The following is a 17,887-nucleotide window of genomic DNA, read 5'->3' as shown; positions in this document are numbered from 1 at the left end:
GAAGAATCCCTGGAATACAGGTATTCATTGTCTCAATCTCTGTGGTGTCAGAAAGCCTTGAATCTGCAATATCACCCTCATCTTTAAAGATCTCGGTTTCCAGGAGTCGGCACTTCCAAGTTGTCCCTGTGTCCCAGCCCAAGTCCCCAAATGCTTCTCTGAGGAGAGGCATACTTAATGCTGGGGGAGGAGTGATATGGGAACTGGTCTCATACTCTTCCTCTAATGAAAACAGAAGCCTGTGGTCTGAGTAACAACTCAGAGACTGAGGCAGTGGAGAGTGAGTCACGAGTGTGCATTTGTTAAGGCTTTGACAGGTGATGGATTGTGTGTGAGTCTAGCTGTTGTTACTTTGTGGTGAGTCTATTAGTTGCCTGGCAGGAGAATGAGAGTTGAAAGCTCCTGGTAGCACCTGGTTGGCCCAGGTCCTAGTTTATTTCAATGAGTCGCTGACTATTAGTCCTGGGGCTCCTCACTCTTCCCACTGAACCTTGTGCATATAATCTAAGACAATCCTGCTGCAAGGGTATCTTCTGTATCCTATTTACTCTCTGCTTCCATCTGTCTGTGTCTTAGACTCAGTGACTTTCTCACTCTCACACCTCGACTGTGTGTGTGTGTGTGTGTGTGTGTATGAGTGTATGTGAGAGTGTGTGTGTCTGTGTTTGTGAGTGTGTGTGAGACAATGTTTGTTTGTGAGAGAGAAAAAGAGAGTGTGTATTGATGTGAGTGTGTGTGTATGTGTGAGTGTGAGTGAGTGTTTATGTGTGTGTGTGTATGTGTGTGTGTTAGTGTGTTAGTGTGTGTATTTGCACATGCAAGCTAGAATCTGCAGATGCAACTACATGTTTGCATGATTTTGTGTCCCTCTACACTTTAGAATTTCTCAGTCTGCTTCTTAACCTGAGTATTTCTCTGTCTCTCAGTGTCAAGGTGATTGCAGTGTTGAGAGACCTGTACCCTCTTTAAACAGCACTTGGCCTATGTGGTCACAATTAGTCACATTTGAATCACTCACTCTCTAGTAGTTTCTAAAGTTCTCCCTCAGAGGGCTCTCAACTGAGAATCTCATCCAATGTCTACCTCTGCAGTAATAGTTACCCAGCATCTAGAGTCCCTATTGTGAAAACAGGAGCAATGACATCACAAAATATACTGATGTGCCAAGTTTGTGCAGTCCTGGTCATAGCCTGAGTGATTCTACAGGCCTGAGTTTACAGAATTCTATGTTCCATGAACTAGGCCCTCGCACCTGCCAGGAATACATCATCAGAGATTGCGTTTGGAGCATAATGATATCATGTCAGAACTGCAGATCTTGAAGATTAAGAACACTGTATTCTCCAGGAACATCAAGATGCTGGAGAAGGAGACTCGCTTCTATCGGTAAGGGCCTGAAAGGCACCCCTGACAGGGTGGAATGGCATTTCTATCTTCATTGTTTCTGAAATGAAGAGTCCTTTCCTCTGGTTCTGTTCCCTTTACCTCTTACCATCGACATGACTTAGACCCCTTGAAATAACTTTACCTAAGTGTAAAAAAGACTGTCTTCCCTCCCAGAATTGTCCTTCCATTTTCAGAATCCTTTAGATAGAAAAGTGATTCAAATAGGAGATGGGTCTCAGGCTGACTTTGTCTTCTGAGGCTCAGTAGGATTTTACAGAGCTGATTATTAAGGAACACTTGTAAAGAATGCCCTCATCTGGCTCCCCTGTTCTACCTGGAGGTTATTAGCTCCCTATGTTTAGTGTTACCCAAGACCTTGAATATCACGGACAGGTAGAGATTCCTCTTCCTTTGCAAGGACATGGATCTCTATCGCTGTAGGGACTTCCAATTCCTTTCTTATTTCATGATTTGGCTGCTCTCTGTCTTTCTGATTTTTAGAGCTGGCCACCATGGCTGTATTGGTGTCTTTCTTAGGTCTTCATGGGAAGCTGGGTGTGGTAGGGTCAATGGGATGTGGAAGCAGGAGTGTCAGGAGCACGTTGGAGATTCTTAACTTGCAAGTGTATTTCTAGCATCCTGCGTGACCAGCTCCTTAAGGAGCAGGCTCAACTGAAGAGCGAAGTGTGCATGCTGAGGGAGGAGAATGAGAAAAACCAGAATCAATGTTCCCAAGTGCAGCAGCTCCAAAGCGACATGAAGTATCAACCAGAAACCAATGACCACAGGACCCAGCAGCAACAGGTAGGCACAGGCAGTCTGCTTAGGCATGTGTAACTCTTCAATTTCCATTTGACCCTCTCCTGTTTCTACCTATCACCTTTCTAAGCCACACTGACACTCAACCACCCAGCACATTGATGTGACTTTGCATTTCCCTGTCTATGCACAAGTAATGTGTGAAGTTAGTGTCTTGTGAGACACACAATTATTGGCAGTGTTTCCTGCTCCTTTACTGAAACTTGAGGTAGGTGAGCGAGATTGACAAGTAACTTTTCACACATTGTTCTGTTCTCTTGATAAATGGGCTGCTACGCCCTGAGCATTAATGTATGTCTGAATCCTGTGATTCAGTGTGTATGTCAGGAGTCACATGACACAGTTGGGAACTATTTGCAGTGAGAAGAGCCCTGTGAAAATGTCAAATGGTGCTTTCAGTGGTATCCATTAGGTGGCATGTAGCCTTCTCCTTTATCCTGCAAGTCAATGAAGTCCCTTTCCATTACCAGCTTCTTGGTTCACACTGATAGAAGCTTGAGTAGCATCTTGTCAGCCAAGTTATCTGTGTTTCTCTAGAGTTCTATGTACCTTGAGGTTAAGCTCTGGTGCTGACTGTATGAACAGGAATGGCAGAACAACTTGGAAAGGCAGTTAAAAATATAAAAATAATTTTTTGGGTAAAAAGTCCCATTACCTTCTCATCATAGTCTGTCAAAAAAAAGCTTTCTACACAGTTTCCTTCCCGAACAATGGATACCAGAGTTCTGGACTTTTTCTGAATGTGGTGGTACACTCACTGTAGGCTCCCTTGCTCATTTAGTGTGAAGTTCGTTTCCAGTGTAGCACATCATGCCTGTGTGCACGCCAGAGGAGAATGTTGTGTAATTTTCCTGGAAAATATCTGACTTGAAACATGATGACCTATCACCCCAGAAACATAATAAAGATGCTTCTGTCTGTCTGTGTTACCTGCAAGGTTTTGTTGTCCTATGTAGGTTTTGATATTGTGTGATTTATTTTTTGTGCATGCCTGTGTACTACCCTCTACTGAGAACAGTCTCTTCTAATGTACAGTATCAGGGAACAACGGAAGATTTGCTGCAGGACAAACAGGAGCAGAAGGAGCCGAGGATCCAGGAGAAGGATTGTGAAGAAAACCCACAGGATCAGTTAGAAGTCCTCCAGGAGAGGTAGGATCCTAGGGTTGAAGTTGAGCATGGGGCCACCTGGGTGTGAGGTACCCGGATCTCTGTGTCTTATGGGCTTCTGCTCATCAGCAAGTCTTAGAGCCACTGGCAGGAAAAGAACCACTGTATAAATTTTTCTGGTCCAGTCATTATGGCCTTTTGATGCTCTGTATAACTGAGACTTTGTGCTTTCTAGAATGTTCTCAGTAGGCTACTTTGTTTCGTTTTCATTTTTATTTTGTTATTCATTTTCAGAAGTGATCTTCATGATCAGCCCCTATTTGATGGGAACTCAATGGGCTCTTCCATGCTTGACTGTACTCAGATGTTTATTCCCAGCATCCCCTTTACTGAACAGAATCAACTCCATTCACAGGACACTTTGCCATATTTACCCATTTCTCTGAAAAGTCTTCTATGGATAATACAGTTTAAGAAATTTCAGGATGAACCCAGGCTGACACATCTGCTGTAGGGATGATCAGAAATTTAATGAATGATCTTTAACAACATCCCAGAGAGACCCATGTTGTGGCTTCTCAGTTCCTGTCCTAAGGAAATACAATGTCCTGTTTGGTGCAGAAGCCTGTGTGGGGGTCACTATGCCAGCATGCACCTGGAGCAATGGTGCTCTAGCATGCTGTGCTGCTAGAGTTTCTGAGTACTGTGAGTCATTTGCAGTGCAGGGGGCGGGGACATCACTGGTGGCAATCTGCTTGTTTGTAGAGTGTGGTGCAACAGTCAAAGAGGAGCTTCTCACTGCTATGTATTAGCATAGAATGTGGCTTCCTCAGTAATTCCTGCAACACAATGAGATCTCCTGCCTTTGCCTAATTCTTTCTTCACACTGATAAAAGCCTGTTTAGTAACTCTTTAGCCCTGTGACCTGAAAGCCTTCCTGGACATCCATTCTGGACCTGACTACATGGCTAGAGATACCTGAAAGAATTTTAAGACCATTCATTTTTGGCTTGAGTCTTAGTGACTCAGGGGAATATGTTCTCACATAACTCTGTATAGTCGTGTCAAGAACAGTATAGACCCAAAGTAGACGTATTTTCCCAGAGATGTTCTGAACCTCCTACAATGAGCTGACATGCTTACTCTAAACTCACATGCTCATGCTGCTTGAGGTGTTTTTTCCTCTATTCTTGTGTGTGTCTGAGTGTGTGTGTGTTTTTTTTTGGAGTGACCTTAGTGTCAGCATTTGAGTGTGTTTCTGTGTTTGCGTTTCTGTTTGTTTCCTGAGTAAGTGATATATAGAGACAGTAACAGAGTTTGTGTTATGTTTCTGTGTGTGTATGAGTGTGTGTTTGGTCCTGTCTGTAGTTCTTCATATATGTGTGCACTGGCTAGAGGAGAAAACATTGAGTTCCTTTTCTGTCATATCTACCTTGAAATATGGTTTCTTAATTTCCCAGAATTTGGCTCGGGAATGTTGTTGTGTGCTTGGGTGAACAGCAAGCTCTTGGGTTCCTCTTAATCTGGGTGCTTTGCTATGAACTCTGTGCATGCCCATGTATAGCCCTCCACTAAGGACAGCATCTTCTAATGACCAGCACATGGAAAGAGGAGGAGACTGCCATGAAGCTAAAGACTCAGCACAGATGATGCAGCCTCACTTTGAGGTCCTGCAGATGAGCTAGGATCCCAGGCTGGAACCAGAGGGTAAAGCCACCTGGGTCCCTTGTTTATATACTTCTGTTCATCAGCAAGTCACTAGCCTGAAAGGAACGCCTTAAACTACTGTGCTTTTCTAGTCATTATGATGTGCTGTCCAGGAAAGCAGATATTCCTTACTCTTTGGGTGTGCCAGTCTGACTGCCTTCTGTCATCTCCAAAATTTAAGTTCTGATCATGGTTTTTTTGTACTCACAGAGTCTATGTTATTTCAGTCCAAAATAAAGAATCTCAATGTATACACCTCCATTTCTATCTGAAATTACATTTTATTTAGGAACATCCCTGTAGAGAACACATTCCCCTCCTTCTATCCTGCTCTCTCTAGAGAATACCTGTTTCTTAAAAAAGGTCTTTGTAGATACAATTGGTTAAGTAGTTTCCAGGATGAAGCCAGTCAGATGCTTTTGCTATTGGGGTGGTCAGACCCTTCAGGTGAGTGTTTTAAAACAGACTCCCATATAGATCCAGAATGCAGTGTCCCAGCTCTAGTCCTGAGGAACTTCAGTTTTCTGTTTAGTGCCAGAGCCTGTGCTGGGCTGTTGTTCTCAGACAAAGCACTGGAGAATTGCTGGTCCAGGCTCACAGACCCTATTGTACTGTTGCTTGAGTGCATTGTGCCTTCTGTGCGGCAGGACTGAGATATCCTCACAACCTTGTTCAGGTACCAAGGACTTAAGACTGCACTAGGTCTCTCCTTATTGCTGCGAGCCATCACACACTCACCATAAATAATTTGCTTATCACTCATATGCTGTTGTCACTGCTTAGCCACCTTTACAAAATGATGCCCTGGGACTACATGAGAAAGTCCTCAACTTTCTGTAAGAACAGAGATCGTGAAGTACATTGAACAAATTCTGACCTGTGTGTAAGGCTGAGAAGATTTGTAGACACAGCCTCTGTGTGTCTTATTCTTTGGGGAATATCCACCGACTGCTGGTCAAGGATCCATATTGTATGACTAGCACAGTTGAGGTGATGAAAGGTGGCAGCCTGACAACGACCATGGCAGGTCCCTACCAAGCCCGTGGCTTAACTGCATTTCTATCCCAGGTATGAGAAACCAACGCAAGAGATGGATGAGATTGTCTCAGCCCAGGATGAGAGTCTCCTGAAGAATGACCTGCTGCATCAGGAGCCATAGTTTAATGGAGCCATTGGTCCACCAGACTGCTTCTGGGTGCTTCCCTTTAATTTTCTGACGACTGCTTTTGAGAGAACTGTGGTGACTGCCCAGCCACTAGGTGTTCAAGACCAGGCACCAATGCAGATTTTCTGTCCCTAATCAACAGTGAGAGTGTCCTGCTTAGCATAATTTACTGTTGGGTCGTTATGGGGCGGGGGGTGCTACATTTGGATGTTCTTATTTTTGTGTTACTGGAAATTATATATATACTTGTTATTATTTTCAAAACTGGTTAAGAATATTTGATATTTATATTGACTTTTGTTTTAATGTTCATTTTTTAAATGTTTTCTATGAATAATAAATTGTTTTCAAACTCTTCCCTCTTAACACTACATTCTTTATTCAGCTTGCTGACCAGTCCTGAAACTAAATTACTCATAGGCAAAAATGGATATCTGCATTTTCCATGCATCTTGGGCTACATAGTCAATTCCCAGCCCCCCAGGGCTTCTAGGCAGATGTTCTCATGTGGATAATAATACTTGCTCAATATATCCCTAATTTATGATGTAATACTACATCCTTGGTCTCATACAGTTTACTACCCCTATGGTACAGTAGTTTATAACACAGTTTCATAATTGACCCAATAATTCCATTAGTGAGAAATATACCAGCATTGCTGCAAGGTTCTCAAGAATTCAAACCTTGAAGAGGGTGTATAACAGACATCAGGAAAGCCAGAGATGAGAGCCTCAGTTTTTCTGCAATTTAACATCCGTGATAACAGCACAACAGATTTATTGACCATGCAAGTCATGTTGCAAAGTCGATTTTTACATATGTTCTTGGCCTTGACCATATTTTTGTGTTATTTTTCTTTAATTTTTGATTTTTGATTTTTTTTGTGAATTGTTTTTTGTTTTTGTTGTTGTTTTTTCATTTTTGCTTTAGCTTGCCTGGGTCTGTGGCTCTTCTGCATGCAGATTTTCTCATTGGCCAAAGGAGGAAACTTGATACCCTGATACAGATGATTCCTAAGCATCTTAAAGTTCTGAGTGAGCAGCAGATTTTGCTTTTGGTTCTGTTGCTTATTATCTTGAGCTAGGCTCTAGCTGTCTGGTTATCTCTGGTGTGAGCTGTCATGAGTGTCTCTTTCTTGTTCCATCCGCTGTGGAGGATTGTAGAGCTCAGTGATCGGGCATACAGCCAGTTACCAGGTACTCAGAAGGTACTGTGTCTGTTTAGGGTGGTCCTCCTGTGTCACTGGTTACTAGGGACATTCTTTAGGAAGACAGGTTGTAGGCTGTGGGAGAGAATCAGCCTGCTGATCTAACCCTGGTGGAGGAGCACACTGGAAGGAAGGAGGAAATCAAGAGGGAGGGTTTGTCCCTGTCAGCTAGGTTCTGTGCTAGTCCAAACTGGAGTAGTTATTTGGGTGACATTCTCACCGATGTCCCTGATTGCCCTGGACCTCTGCTTATGCATGCTGGGTGTAGGCACAGAATGTTTAGCATGTGTCCTGAGCAGACACCAGGCTGGTCATCCTGACAATGTATGTTTCTGTCATCCTACTTGCAAAGCTTGTAAGCTGGGCTCCTGGGAATGTAGCCAGGTGGTTTCAATTCTTGGGAGCCTGGTAAGTTTTGAAGGCATTGGTCATTTTTAAAGTAAATGCTAGATACATAAATATCAAGTCATCTTGGAGACAACCATCTTATAAAGTATTTTTGATGAGGCTTTTGAGAATACTCATCTGTTTTGTGTGTGTGTGTGTGTGTGTGTGTGTGTGTGTGTTTGTGTGTGTGTGTTTTCTAATCCTGATGATCTCAGAGGAAGCTCTCTGATTCTCACTGAAGCCATGGCATATTAGTGTACATATAGATGTATGTGAGCGTTTGTTGGTATCTGTGTATCTACAAGTGTGCACAAATACACTTCAACAGGACCATGCACAGACATACAGCATAACCAGCAATATAAATGATATATGTAAGATGTTAGAAAGTACAGGAATGTATTCTCTGTGTTGACTATAGTAAAATCATCCTGTCTGGGTCCGGCAGGAGAAAGCAGTTAGGTACCAATCCTCAGGTCACGACGGCATAGAAATTTGAAGCAGCACAACCCTAAATACATAAGCATGTTTACTGTAACAAAAAGGCGATGTTGGCTCAGAAGACCATGGCTCAGTGTTAAATCACATAAATGCTCAGCATGCACAATACAATTTTTCATTTTCAAAAAATAAAACCAAAACTAAACCAGACCGTCAGTGTATAGTTGGTTGTTCATGCACTCACTGACTAGCACTGTACACAAACTGTGAGGTAGGGGCTCCCTCATTCATTCTGGTCTGAGGGAGACAATTTATGCCAAGCCTTCCAGCCAGAGAAACAAAGAGGAGGCCTTGCCCTTTTAAAGAAGTCCCCACAGTCATGTGACACTCCTGTTTATATCCTTTCAGCCAGTCCTGATGTAGCCAGGCCCGATCTGAGAAGACTGGACAGTGTTTCCCCATTGGGTGTCTCTAGCTATAGACAGGGTACCCTGTTCTTAGCACAGAGACAATGGGTCAGAGGTGGGAAGCAGGTAGTTTTGACCTTGATGTGCAAGGACCATTCATATTTTGTTTTGAGAAAGGTCTCTCCCTCTCTCAAACAAACACACACACAGAGAGAGAAAGAGCAAGAGAAAGAGAGAGACAGAGACAGAGAGAGAAAGAGAATGAGAGAGAATGAGATATAAGCAGACAGAAAATACCAACTCACCCTGGAACCTAAAGTTATTCAGGACTAGGCATATCCCTTACCTCTGAGGGCAGAAAAAGAAGCTCAAGTAGGGGAACAGGATCCACAGCTAGGCAACAGAGTAATAATAACCCCCCACTCTAGATATCTGTGGGTCCCACATTAAGACGAAGTTGGCCTTCTTTTACATTTGTGTGGGGGCAGAGAGACTGACCTCAATCCAGTCTATGTATTCTCTGTAACTCTGACTCTTGGAATCCCTAAGGGTCTATGTTAGTTGACCCTGTTGATCTTTTAGTGAAGTCCCTATTCCCTCCAGTTTCCAAATTTCTCTCACCAAGTTCTCTGCAATAGAAAAAGAATGGTCGCTGAAGCCAAGATGTTGATAATATTTCTGTTTGGATGGTTGAGACAGGTTCTCATGGATCCAAAGCAGTCCTCTACCTATCTTTGCTGGTTCACCTTGAGATTAGGTCCTGCTGCCTCAACTTCACAAGAGCTAGTATTACAAGTGGGGCTACCGAGTCAGTGTGAACAGCACAAGTCCTCCCTGGGCTTCCTCCATGCCAGCCAGTCACTCTGTTGACTGAAGTTTATCTACATCTCTTGTCTCCTTACCATGCCCCAAACCCTTTGCAGCTCTCACTATATAGCTCAGTGACCTGCCAGCAACCTTGCTTTGGCATCTTTAGTGAAGAGAGAAGAGCAGCACATTTAGTCCAGGGCCTTTCCTCTTGATGGCTCCCCTATTTCAGGTTCCCCTGGCAACAGTTCATCACACTGTCACCAACAACCTGATGACTGCCTTCTCTAAAAAGGAATTATGAAACAATTTCAAAGACTAAGAACATGGCTCCTATGAGGGTCCCATTTATCCACATCCTACTGTTCCTGCAGATCCTTTCTGGATGTGTTTTCAAGCACTTGTACCTGAAGATGCAGGTGATCTTCACAACCTCCAGAACTATCCTGGTGTCATTTTCAGTACCATTGCTCATATAGATGAATAGGGGTATTTTGAAGAAGCAATGAACATTTCTAGGCCACTGTGGAAAACATTGTGTTCATCGCAGTGAAATACCTAAGGTGTTTCCAATAAAGCCTAGAGCAAGTCTCTGTGTTTGCAGAGAGGAAGTGTTCAATGGCTTTCTCCATTCCAGAAGATGCTCACATAGAAATGAGCTGTAGGGCACCTCATTTTCTGGTCAGTTCAGGAAGACATAAGCAGTAGGGAAGGAAGGATGTGGCATCAGCAGTCCCTTCCCTGGACACTCTATTGTGTCCTGGAGAACTCACCGCATCCCTGTGATGTCAGCAGTGTTATGACAACACTAACTGCTCTTCGGGGATTCAGTGAGTGACTAAAGAGTGGGTGTGAAAATATGTTGTCTAGATTGAGGGGTTATTTTGGAGCGAAGATCTGGGGTTGGAGAGCGACTCCAGAGAGGCAGAAGGAAGCTGCCCTTCCATCAGAGAGTCATCCTGGTAGAGAGTCCTGGAAAAGACATAGTGAGTTCCGGGAAAAGGGGGCAAACTTCCTGGAGGAGATGGGCTGTAGGTGGTTGAAGTACTGTCACACTGGAACAGGAGCTCTGGGATGAAATGGACTTTGGTTTTATCCTAACTACTGAAGTCAAGGACAACAAAACATGTTTGTCCAGCGAACTCATACCTTTTGTGATTACAGGGACTTGTTATATAACAAAAAAAAAAAAAAAAAAAAAAAAGAGTCTACCAGGGTAAGGAACAGATTAATGTTTCCTGCATTAGGGCTGTCCATAGCTGAGGTTTACTCCTAGTGGACAATTAGAGGCAGTTGTTTTTACGGTGTCTATGTGACCTCAAGTGAAGGGAGCTCCTGACAACCTCTCACTCAGAGTGGCTCCAAAGTTTTCTGAATCAGGTTTTTGAGGTGGAATATTTTTGTCTAGTGCAGACAAACAAGTGACAGAGGCAGTGACCAAGACAGAGAGATCCTATTGCCATCTCAGGGAGTGGGGAGGTTGGGTCTTTGAGATATGAGAATTGATCAGTCTGTCTATTCTGTTTGCCCCTTCTTGAATATATAATCCATAATCGTTTGTTTATTGAACAAGATCTGGGCACTTGCATGCTTGTAGATTGTGTAATTATTCCTGGGTTCTGGACCACAGTCTTGAGAGCTGTGATATCAAAGTGCCCCATGTTTAGCCAACTGTGTGGTAAACAGAATCCTGTGTTAGGAGGCAGAGGAAACACCTAGATGCTTTGATACTCCCTTCTCTACACAGTAATGAGAGAACTGAGGTACACAGGAGGCATCTCAAGCCCAGGGTAAAATCTCTGAGTTGACACTGAGCTGCAGGCGAATGTTTCTCCTTAAACCTCAGGTTTGTCTGTCCATCCTCAATGCCTTCTCAATATACAAGTTCACTGTAGCATTCTTCCTTCAGAGGCTGGCAGACAGCCATCAGCCCCCACATCCATCCTCACTAAGAAGCAGGTGATCGAAGAAATGGAGAGGCTGACCACAGAGATTGGGAAGGTTACCTCTGAGAGGAATGAATTGCGAGATCAACTGATCCTCATCGAAGAAGGATTTCTGGAAGACAGGTATTCATTGTGTCAATCTCTATTGTGTCAGAAAGCCTTGAATCTGCAATATCACCCTCATCTTTAAAGATCTCGGTTTCCAGGAGTCGGCACTTCCAAGTTGTCCCTGTGTCCCAGCCCAAGTCCCCAAATGCTTCTCTGAGGAGAGGCATACTTAATGCTGGGGGAGGAGTGATATGGGAACTGGTCTCATACTCTTCCTCTAATGAAAACAGAAGCCTGTGGTCTGAGTAACAACTCAGAGACTGAGGCAGTGGAGAGTGAGTCCTGAGTGTGCATTTGTTACAGCTTTGACAGGTGATGGACTGTGTGTTAGTCTAGCTGTTGTGACTTTGTGGTGAGTCTATTAGTTGCCTGGCAGGAGAATGAGAGTTGAAAGCTCCTGGTAGCACCTGGTTGGCCCAGGTCCTAGTTTATTTCAATGAGTCCCTGACTATTAGTCCTGGGGCTCCTCACTCTTCCCACTGAACCTTGTGCATATAATCTAAGACAATCCTGCTGCAAGGGTATCTTCTGTATCCTATTTACTCTCTGCTTCCATCTGTCTGCATCTTAGACTTAGTGACTTTCTCACTCTCACACCTCCAATGTGTGTGTGTGTGTGTGAGAGTGTATGTGAGAGTGTGTGTGTGTCTGTGTGTGTGAGTGTGTGTGAGAGTGTTTGTGTGTGTGAGAGAAAAAGAGAGATTGTGTATGGATGTGAGTGTGTGTGTATGTGTGAGTGTGTATGTGAGTGAGTGTGTGTATGAGTGTGTGTGTGTTTGTGTGTTAGTGTGTGCATTTGCATATGCAAGCTAGAATCTGCAGATGCAACTACATGTTTGCATGATTTTGTGTCCCTCTACACTTTGGAATTTCTCAGTCTGCTTCTTAACCTGAGTATTTCTCTGTCTCTCAGTTTCAAGGTGATTGCAGTGTTGAGAGAACTGTACCCTCTTTAAACAGCACTTGGCCTATGTGGTCACAATTAGTCACATTTGAATCACTCACTCTCTAGTAGTTTCTAAAGTTCTCCCTCAGAGGGCTCTCAACTGAGAATCTCATCCAATGTCTACCTCTGCAGTAATAGTTACCCAGCATCTAGAGTCCCTATTGTGAAAACAGGAGCAATGACATCACAAAATATACTGATGTGCCAAGTTTGTGCAGTCCTGGTCATAGCCTGAGTGATTCTACAGGCCTGAGTTTACAGAATTCTATGTTTAATGAACTAGGCCCTCGCACCTGCCAAGAATATATCATCAGAGATTGCGTTTGGAGCATAATGATATCATGTCAGAACTGCAGATCTTGAAGGTTAAGAACACTGTATTCTCCAGGAACATCAAGATGCTGGAGAAGGAGACTCGCTTCTATCGGTAAGGGCCTGAAAGGCACCCCTGACAGGGTGGAATGGCATTTCTATCTTCATTGTTTCTGAAATGAAGAGTCCTTTCCTCTGGTTCTGTTCCCTTTACCTCTTACCATCGACATGACTTAGACCCCTTGAAATAACTTTACCTAAGTGTAAAAGAGACTGTCTTCCCTCCCAGAATTGTCCTTCCATTTTCAGAATCCTTTAGATAGAAAAGTGATTCAAATAGGAGATGGGTCTCAGGCTGACTTTGTCTTCTGAGGCTCAGTAGGATTTTACAGAGCTGATTATTAAGGAACACTTGTAAAGAATGCCCTCATCTGGCTCCCCTGTTCTACCTGGAGGTTATTAGCCCCCTATGTTCAGTGTTACCCAAGACCTTGAACATCACGGACAGGTAGAGATTCCTCTTCCTTTGCAGGGACATGGAATTTGGGGTGGAGGTCCTACTTACTCAGGGCTTATAGGACCTTTCAGATAGTAACCTGATCTTGATTTTTCTTTGGTAAATGGTATTTGTCTTAAAAAAACATACATTTCATTTAGATTTCACAATTATGAATTCAGTCTTCTGAAGTAAGAACTAGCGATTCTTTGAATTTCCTCAGTAGCAGTGTGGTTTCCTAATTGTTTCTAATTTTGTAATTTGAATGTGCACTTTTTGTCTTTTAGGTAGTTTGGCTGAGGGTTTGTCTGTCTTGTTGATTTGTTTTGACAACCAGATCTTGGTTTTGTTGATTCTTTCTATGGTTCACTTTGTTTCTTGTTGATTGAGTTCAACCCTGAGTTACATTGTTACCTTCTATATATACCTCAAGTTGTATGTACTCTAGAGTTTTTCCCACTATGGCATTAAGATGTATTTTTTAACTTGCTTCTGTAATGGTTTATGATTGACCAAGAGAGTGGCACTTTTGGAATTTGTGTCCTTGAAGAAGGAAATGTCTTACTGTAGTGTGGTCCTAGATGCACCTCCCCATAACTGCTAGAAAGACAGCAGTCTTTCCCAGTTTAAGTTCAGAGCAAGATGTAGAGCCCTCCGTACCATGTCTTCCTGAATGCTGCCATGTTTTCTTCTATGACGGAATGTATTGAACCTCTGATCATGTAACGCAACCCCAGTAAATGCTTGCCTTTTAAAAGTTGCCTTGGTCATAATATCCTTTCAAGTGGATGTGGGAAACCTAACCAAACAGAACCAGGACCCGTAACTGGGACATTGCTGTGATAGGCCTGACCATGCTTTTGTTAGCAGGAATATGGATCTGGGGACTTTAGGTTTGAAAGCTATAAAGTGATTTAAGTGGAGCTTAATGGGACATCTTAGTGGAAATATGTAAGACATTGGTCCTGAGAGTGATTTTAAATATACAGGCCTGGTTCAATTTTTTTTAAAAGCAGGTTAGAATGTGGATAGAGACTGTTCTTGTGGCATTTTGTTGGAGGACTTGGTTGCTTTTTGCCCTATTCTAGAGACTAAAGTAAAATATTCAGATTAAAATTGAATTGATAAAGCTAAATTAAAACCAAAAACAAAACCTAGTTTCTATTTTATTACGAGGTTCAGTCTTATAAAGAGTATTTTGTTCTAGTACAGCATCTTTACAAGGAAATTAATTACATAGGTCATAAATATATGACTTTCCCCCCTGTGGCCCTGCCAATGGAAGCCCAAAAACTCACTTTTTAGAACATGGTGGCAAAACTCGAGTTCTTCCTGCTTCTGCATGCAGAGTGCTGGGATTAAAGGGATGTGACATGACCTTCAGTCTTCAGCTCAAATCTGAAAAGCTCTAGGAATAGACTCCATGATAGGATTCTGATTCTCTAGGAAGCAAGCAAGAGGCAGACCTATTACAGGTTGATGCCACAGAAAACTACAGAAACAAAAGGCAAAGAGCCAACCTAAGCCCAATAGACAGGGACAGCTTCTGTTGGGCTAGAGTGCTCCAGACATAGAGACAGGGGCAATCCCAAGCAGGATGGAGGACAGACACAGTGTGAAGGTACTGAAGGTGTCGGGAATGTGGCCAATGATAAAGATTCATCATCTGTCAGCTCTATTCCGGCTTGTGCCTGGGTTTCTTCCGCACTAAGCTTTCTCACCCAAGTTTCTGTTCACTTTTCTTTCACTTCTCCTTGGGTTTTCAGAGGTATTTTGCTCTTTAAATGCTACTGAGTGCCTCACCGGGAGGCGTGACAACAGACCACCCTCTGCTACACCTGGAGTCTCTTATACTGTCCACTGCCTGTCAACCCTGGATAACATTTATACTGATGGCCACTGTGGACATGTACAATATCAAGGGACAAACTGTCCCCAGGTGTTCAGGGGCCAATATTCTTTCAGGAACTCAAAAACCGTATGCACTGAAAGTAGCTCACACACTGGACACAGGAAAGGCAGAGGCCTCAGGTGTACTTTAGAAACCCCTCCTTCTGTGAGCAATAGTCCTTTCAATCTGAAAATCTACCACATCTGGAACCTTTCTCCAAAAATTTGACAGCATGAAACAGATGATTAGTTGTCTTCTCAAAGGATGCCTAACCATCAATATAATGTCCTTCCTTTTGGTCTGGCCATAGCTGATGATATAGGACATCACCCTGTGTCAGCAGACATGGTCAGAAGGGTCTATAACCATTTCTCAAGTGAGAAACCTAAGCTGTAGACAAGAACCTAAGACCAAAAGTGACAGAACCTTCCAGATGTCTTTGCATGGTAACAGGAAAGGCAGATGGTTCCGAGTAAAGTCTCACACTCAATGAGGGGCCATCAAAGACATAGAGCCGATGACTCACACCCAAAAAGAATCAGAAATCTGAGTTTATTTAAGATGGGATACTTCCTCTTCCTTAACATCAAGAATCTGCTTATGGACGAATTTAGGTTCTTTTAGACAGGGAAAGCTCCCAAATATGCACAAGACCCATACAAGACCAGTGTTGTATTATGGGAGGGAAGGATTCATGAAGCATCACTTGAGGATTTCTATGCAGGAAACTGATGAACACCACAGAGAAAGACATGTTCTTCAATGTGTAAACACTGGTAAAATTTCCATGTTCCTGTACTTACAACTGCCTCATCCTTGCACTTTTAAGTAGTCAAACTGTGATTCCTGGGTCTTCAATCAGAATTTCATGAAAGTCTGGTGTGCTTCCTCACCCAGACTAGATGAGCAGACCTCATTCCTTCCAAATTCCTACAGCCAGCATGCATAAGAGGAGGTCCACGATAATCAGGGACACCAGTGAGAATGTCACCCAAATAACTACTCCACTGAGACTAGCACAGAGCCTAGTTGACAGGGACAAACTCTCCCTCCTGATTTCCTCCTTCCTTCCAGTGTGCTCCTCCACCTGGGCCAGATCAGCAGGCTGATTCTCTCCCACACCCTACAACCTGTCTTCCTAAAGAATGCCCCTAGTAGATTCGGCTCGGAGAAGCCGTGCTCTTCCGGGAAAATGGCGACTCCAGCTCGCGCTCCAGTGTCGCCGCCGGCCGCGGAGCCTGGGCCTGCCCTGGGCCCTGCTGGGGAACCCTGCCCGCCGCGCCAGCCGCAGCCCGTGCGCGATGTGCTCGCTGCCCCGCGGCTTCGAGGCCCCAGCTCCCGAGGACTTGGGGCAGCAGAGTTCGGCGGAGCTGCGAGAGAGGTTGAGGCGCCAGGAGAGACTTTTGCATAACGAAAAATTCATTTGCAAATTTCCCGACAAAAGTAAAAAGATCTCAGACTCCATTGCCAAACTGAAAGCTGCCATTTCAGAACTTGAAGAGGTCAGAGGGAGAAGTGAACTGTTTCGTCCTGTTAGTGTAAACTGTAAGCTAAAGCAAAAAGCAACCACGAGAGTTGATACCGACATAGACAAGGCCCAGAATTCTGACCTGATGCTTGATACTTCATTAGTTCCTGAATGTTCCTCAGTAGATAGTAAATCATCTAAAACAACCTCAGAAACACAGAGACCTACACATCTCACTCACAAGGGCAATGAAGAGACTTTGGAGGCTGGCTGGACAGTGAACACCAGCCCAGCTGCCCATAGGAGAGCCCAGGCACCCTCATCTGAAGTTAATGAGTATCTCCCCCAGCACTCAAGTCAAGTGGATGGGGTTTCCAGCAACGTCGACAGTCTGTTTATCGATAAGTTGCAAAGGATCACAATTGCAGACCAGAGTGAACCCTCAGAAGAAAACACCAGCACTGAGAGCTCTGCGGGACTGCAGAGTGAGACTCCCAAGAAGCCTCATTACATGAAAGTGCTAGAAATGCGAGCCAGGAACCCAGTGCCCCCTTTTTATAAGTTTAAGACCAATGTGTTACCCACACAACAAAATGACTCACCAAGTCATTGTCAGAGGGGTCAGTCTCCCGCTTCCTCAGAAGAGCAGCGACGTGGGGCTAGGCAGCATCTTGATGATGTCACAGCAGCGCGCCTCCTTCCACTCCACCACCGGCCTGCACGGCTGCTCTCCATACAAGAGTCGCTGGCCCTGCAGAAAGAGCAGAAGCAGAATTATGAGGAGATGCAGGCCAAGCTCGCAGCACAGAAACTAGCCGAGAGACTGAATATTAAAATGCAGAGCTACAATCCAGAAGGGGAGTCTTCAGGGAGATACCGAGAAGTGAGGGATGAAGACGATGCCCAGTCCTCGGATGAATGCTGAAGATGATGCTGGGAGATCCCGAGAGCTACTGCTGAGTTCTCACCGTCTCATCGAACTTCCTAACAAGTATCAAGACCAGTGTCAGACCTTGTTGAGGGACAGCATTTTTAAAGTTACACAAAGGTAGCTACAAAATAAGAACCCAGTTTGTCTTTCAGAAGATGACCTTCACATGCTTGAACAGTTTAATATTTGAACATTGTGTTAGGCCGTATTGTGTTACAGTTTTGCAGTATATTGTACATTGGTCTGATATTTTAGTGTGAGTAGAGCACACTTTTTCTTTAAGATAACTGCATTTTCCTTATTCGTACTCTTATCAGATAGCATTGCTTACACCCCTTCTGGTGAAACACT

At 43.8% G+C, this 17,887-nt stretch overlaps 1 protein-coding gene across 1 annotated transcript; it reads left to right on the top strand.

Annotated features, from left to right (window-relative positions):
- Positions 1-16,438: 16,438 nt before the first annotated feature.
- Positions 16,439-17,530, top strand: LOC308427685 (DNA-directed RNA polymerase II subunit GRINL1A-like; the record flags this gene model as incomplete). Its single annotated transcript, XM_080925862.1, has 1 exon — positions 16,439-17,530. The coding sequence occupies one exon, from the start codon at positions 16,439-16,441 to the stop codon at positions 17,528-17,530; it is 1,092 nt and encodes a 363-aa protein (XP_080781988.1).
- Positions 17,531-17,887: the final 357 nt, after the last annotated feature.

This window comes from Micromys minutus (genome assembly GCF_963924665.1).
Source record: "Micromys minutus genome assembly, chromosome: 12".
In the NCBI taxonomy this organism is placed as follows: Eukaryota; Metazoa; Chordata; class Mammalia; order Rodentia; family Muridae; genus Micromys; species Micromys minutus.
This window is presented reverse-complemented; position numbering and strand designations above follow the sequence as displayed.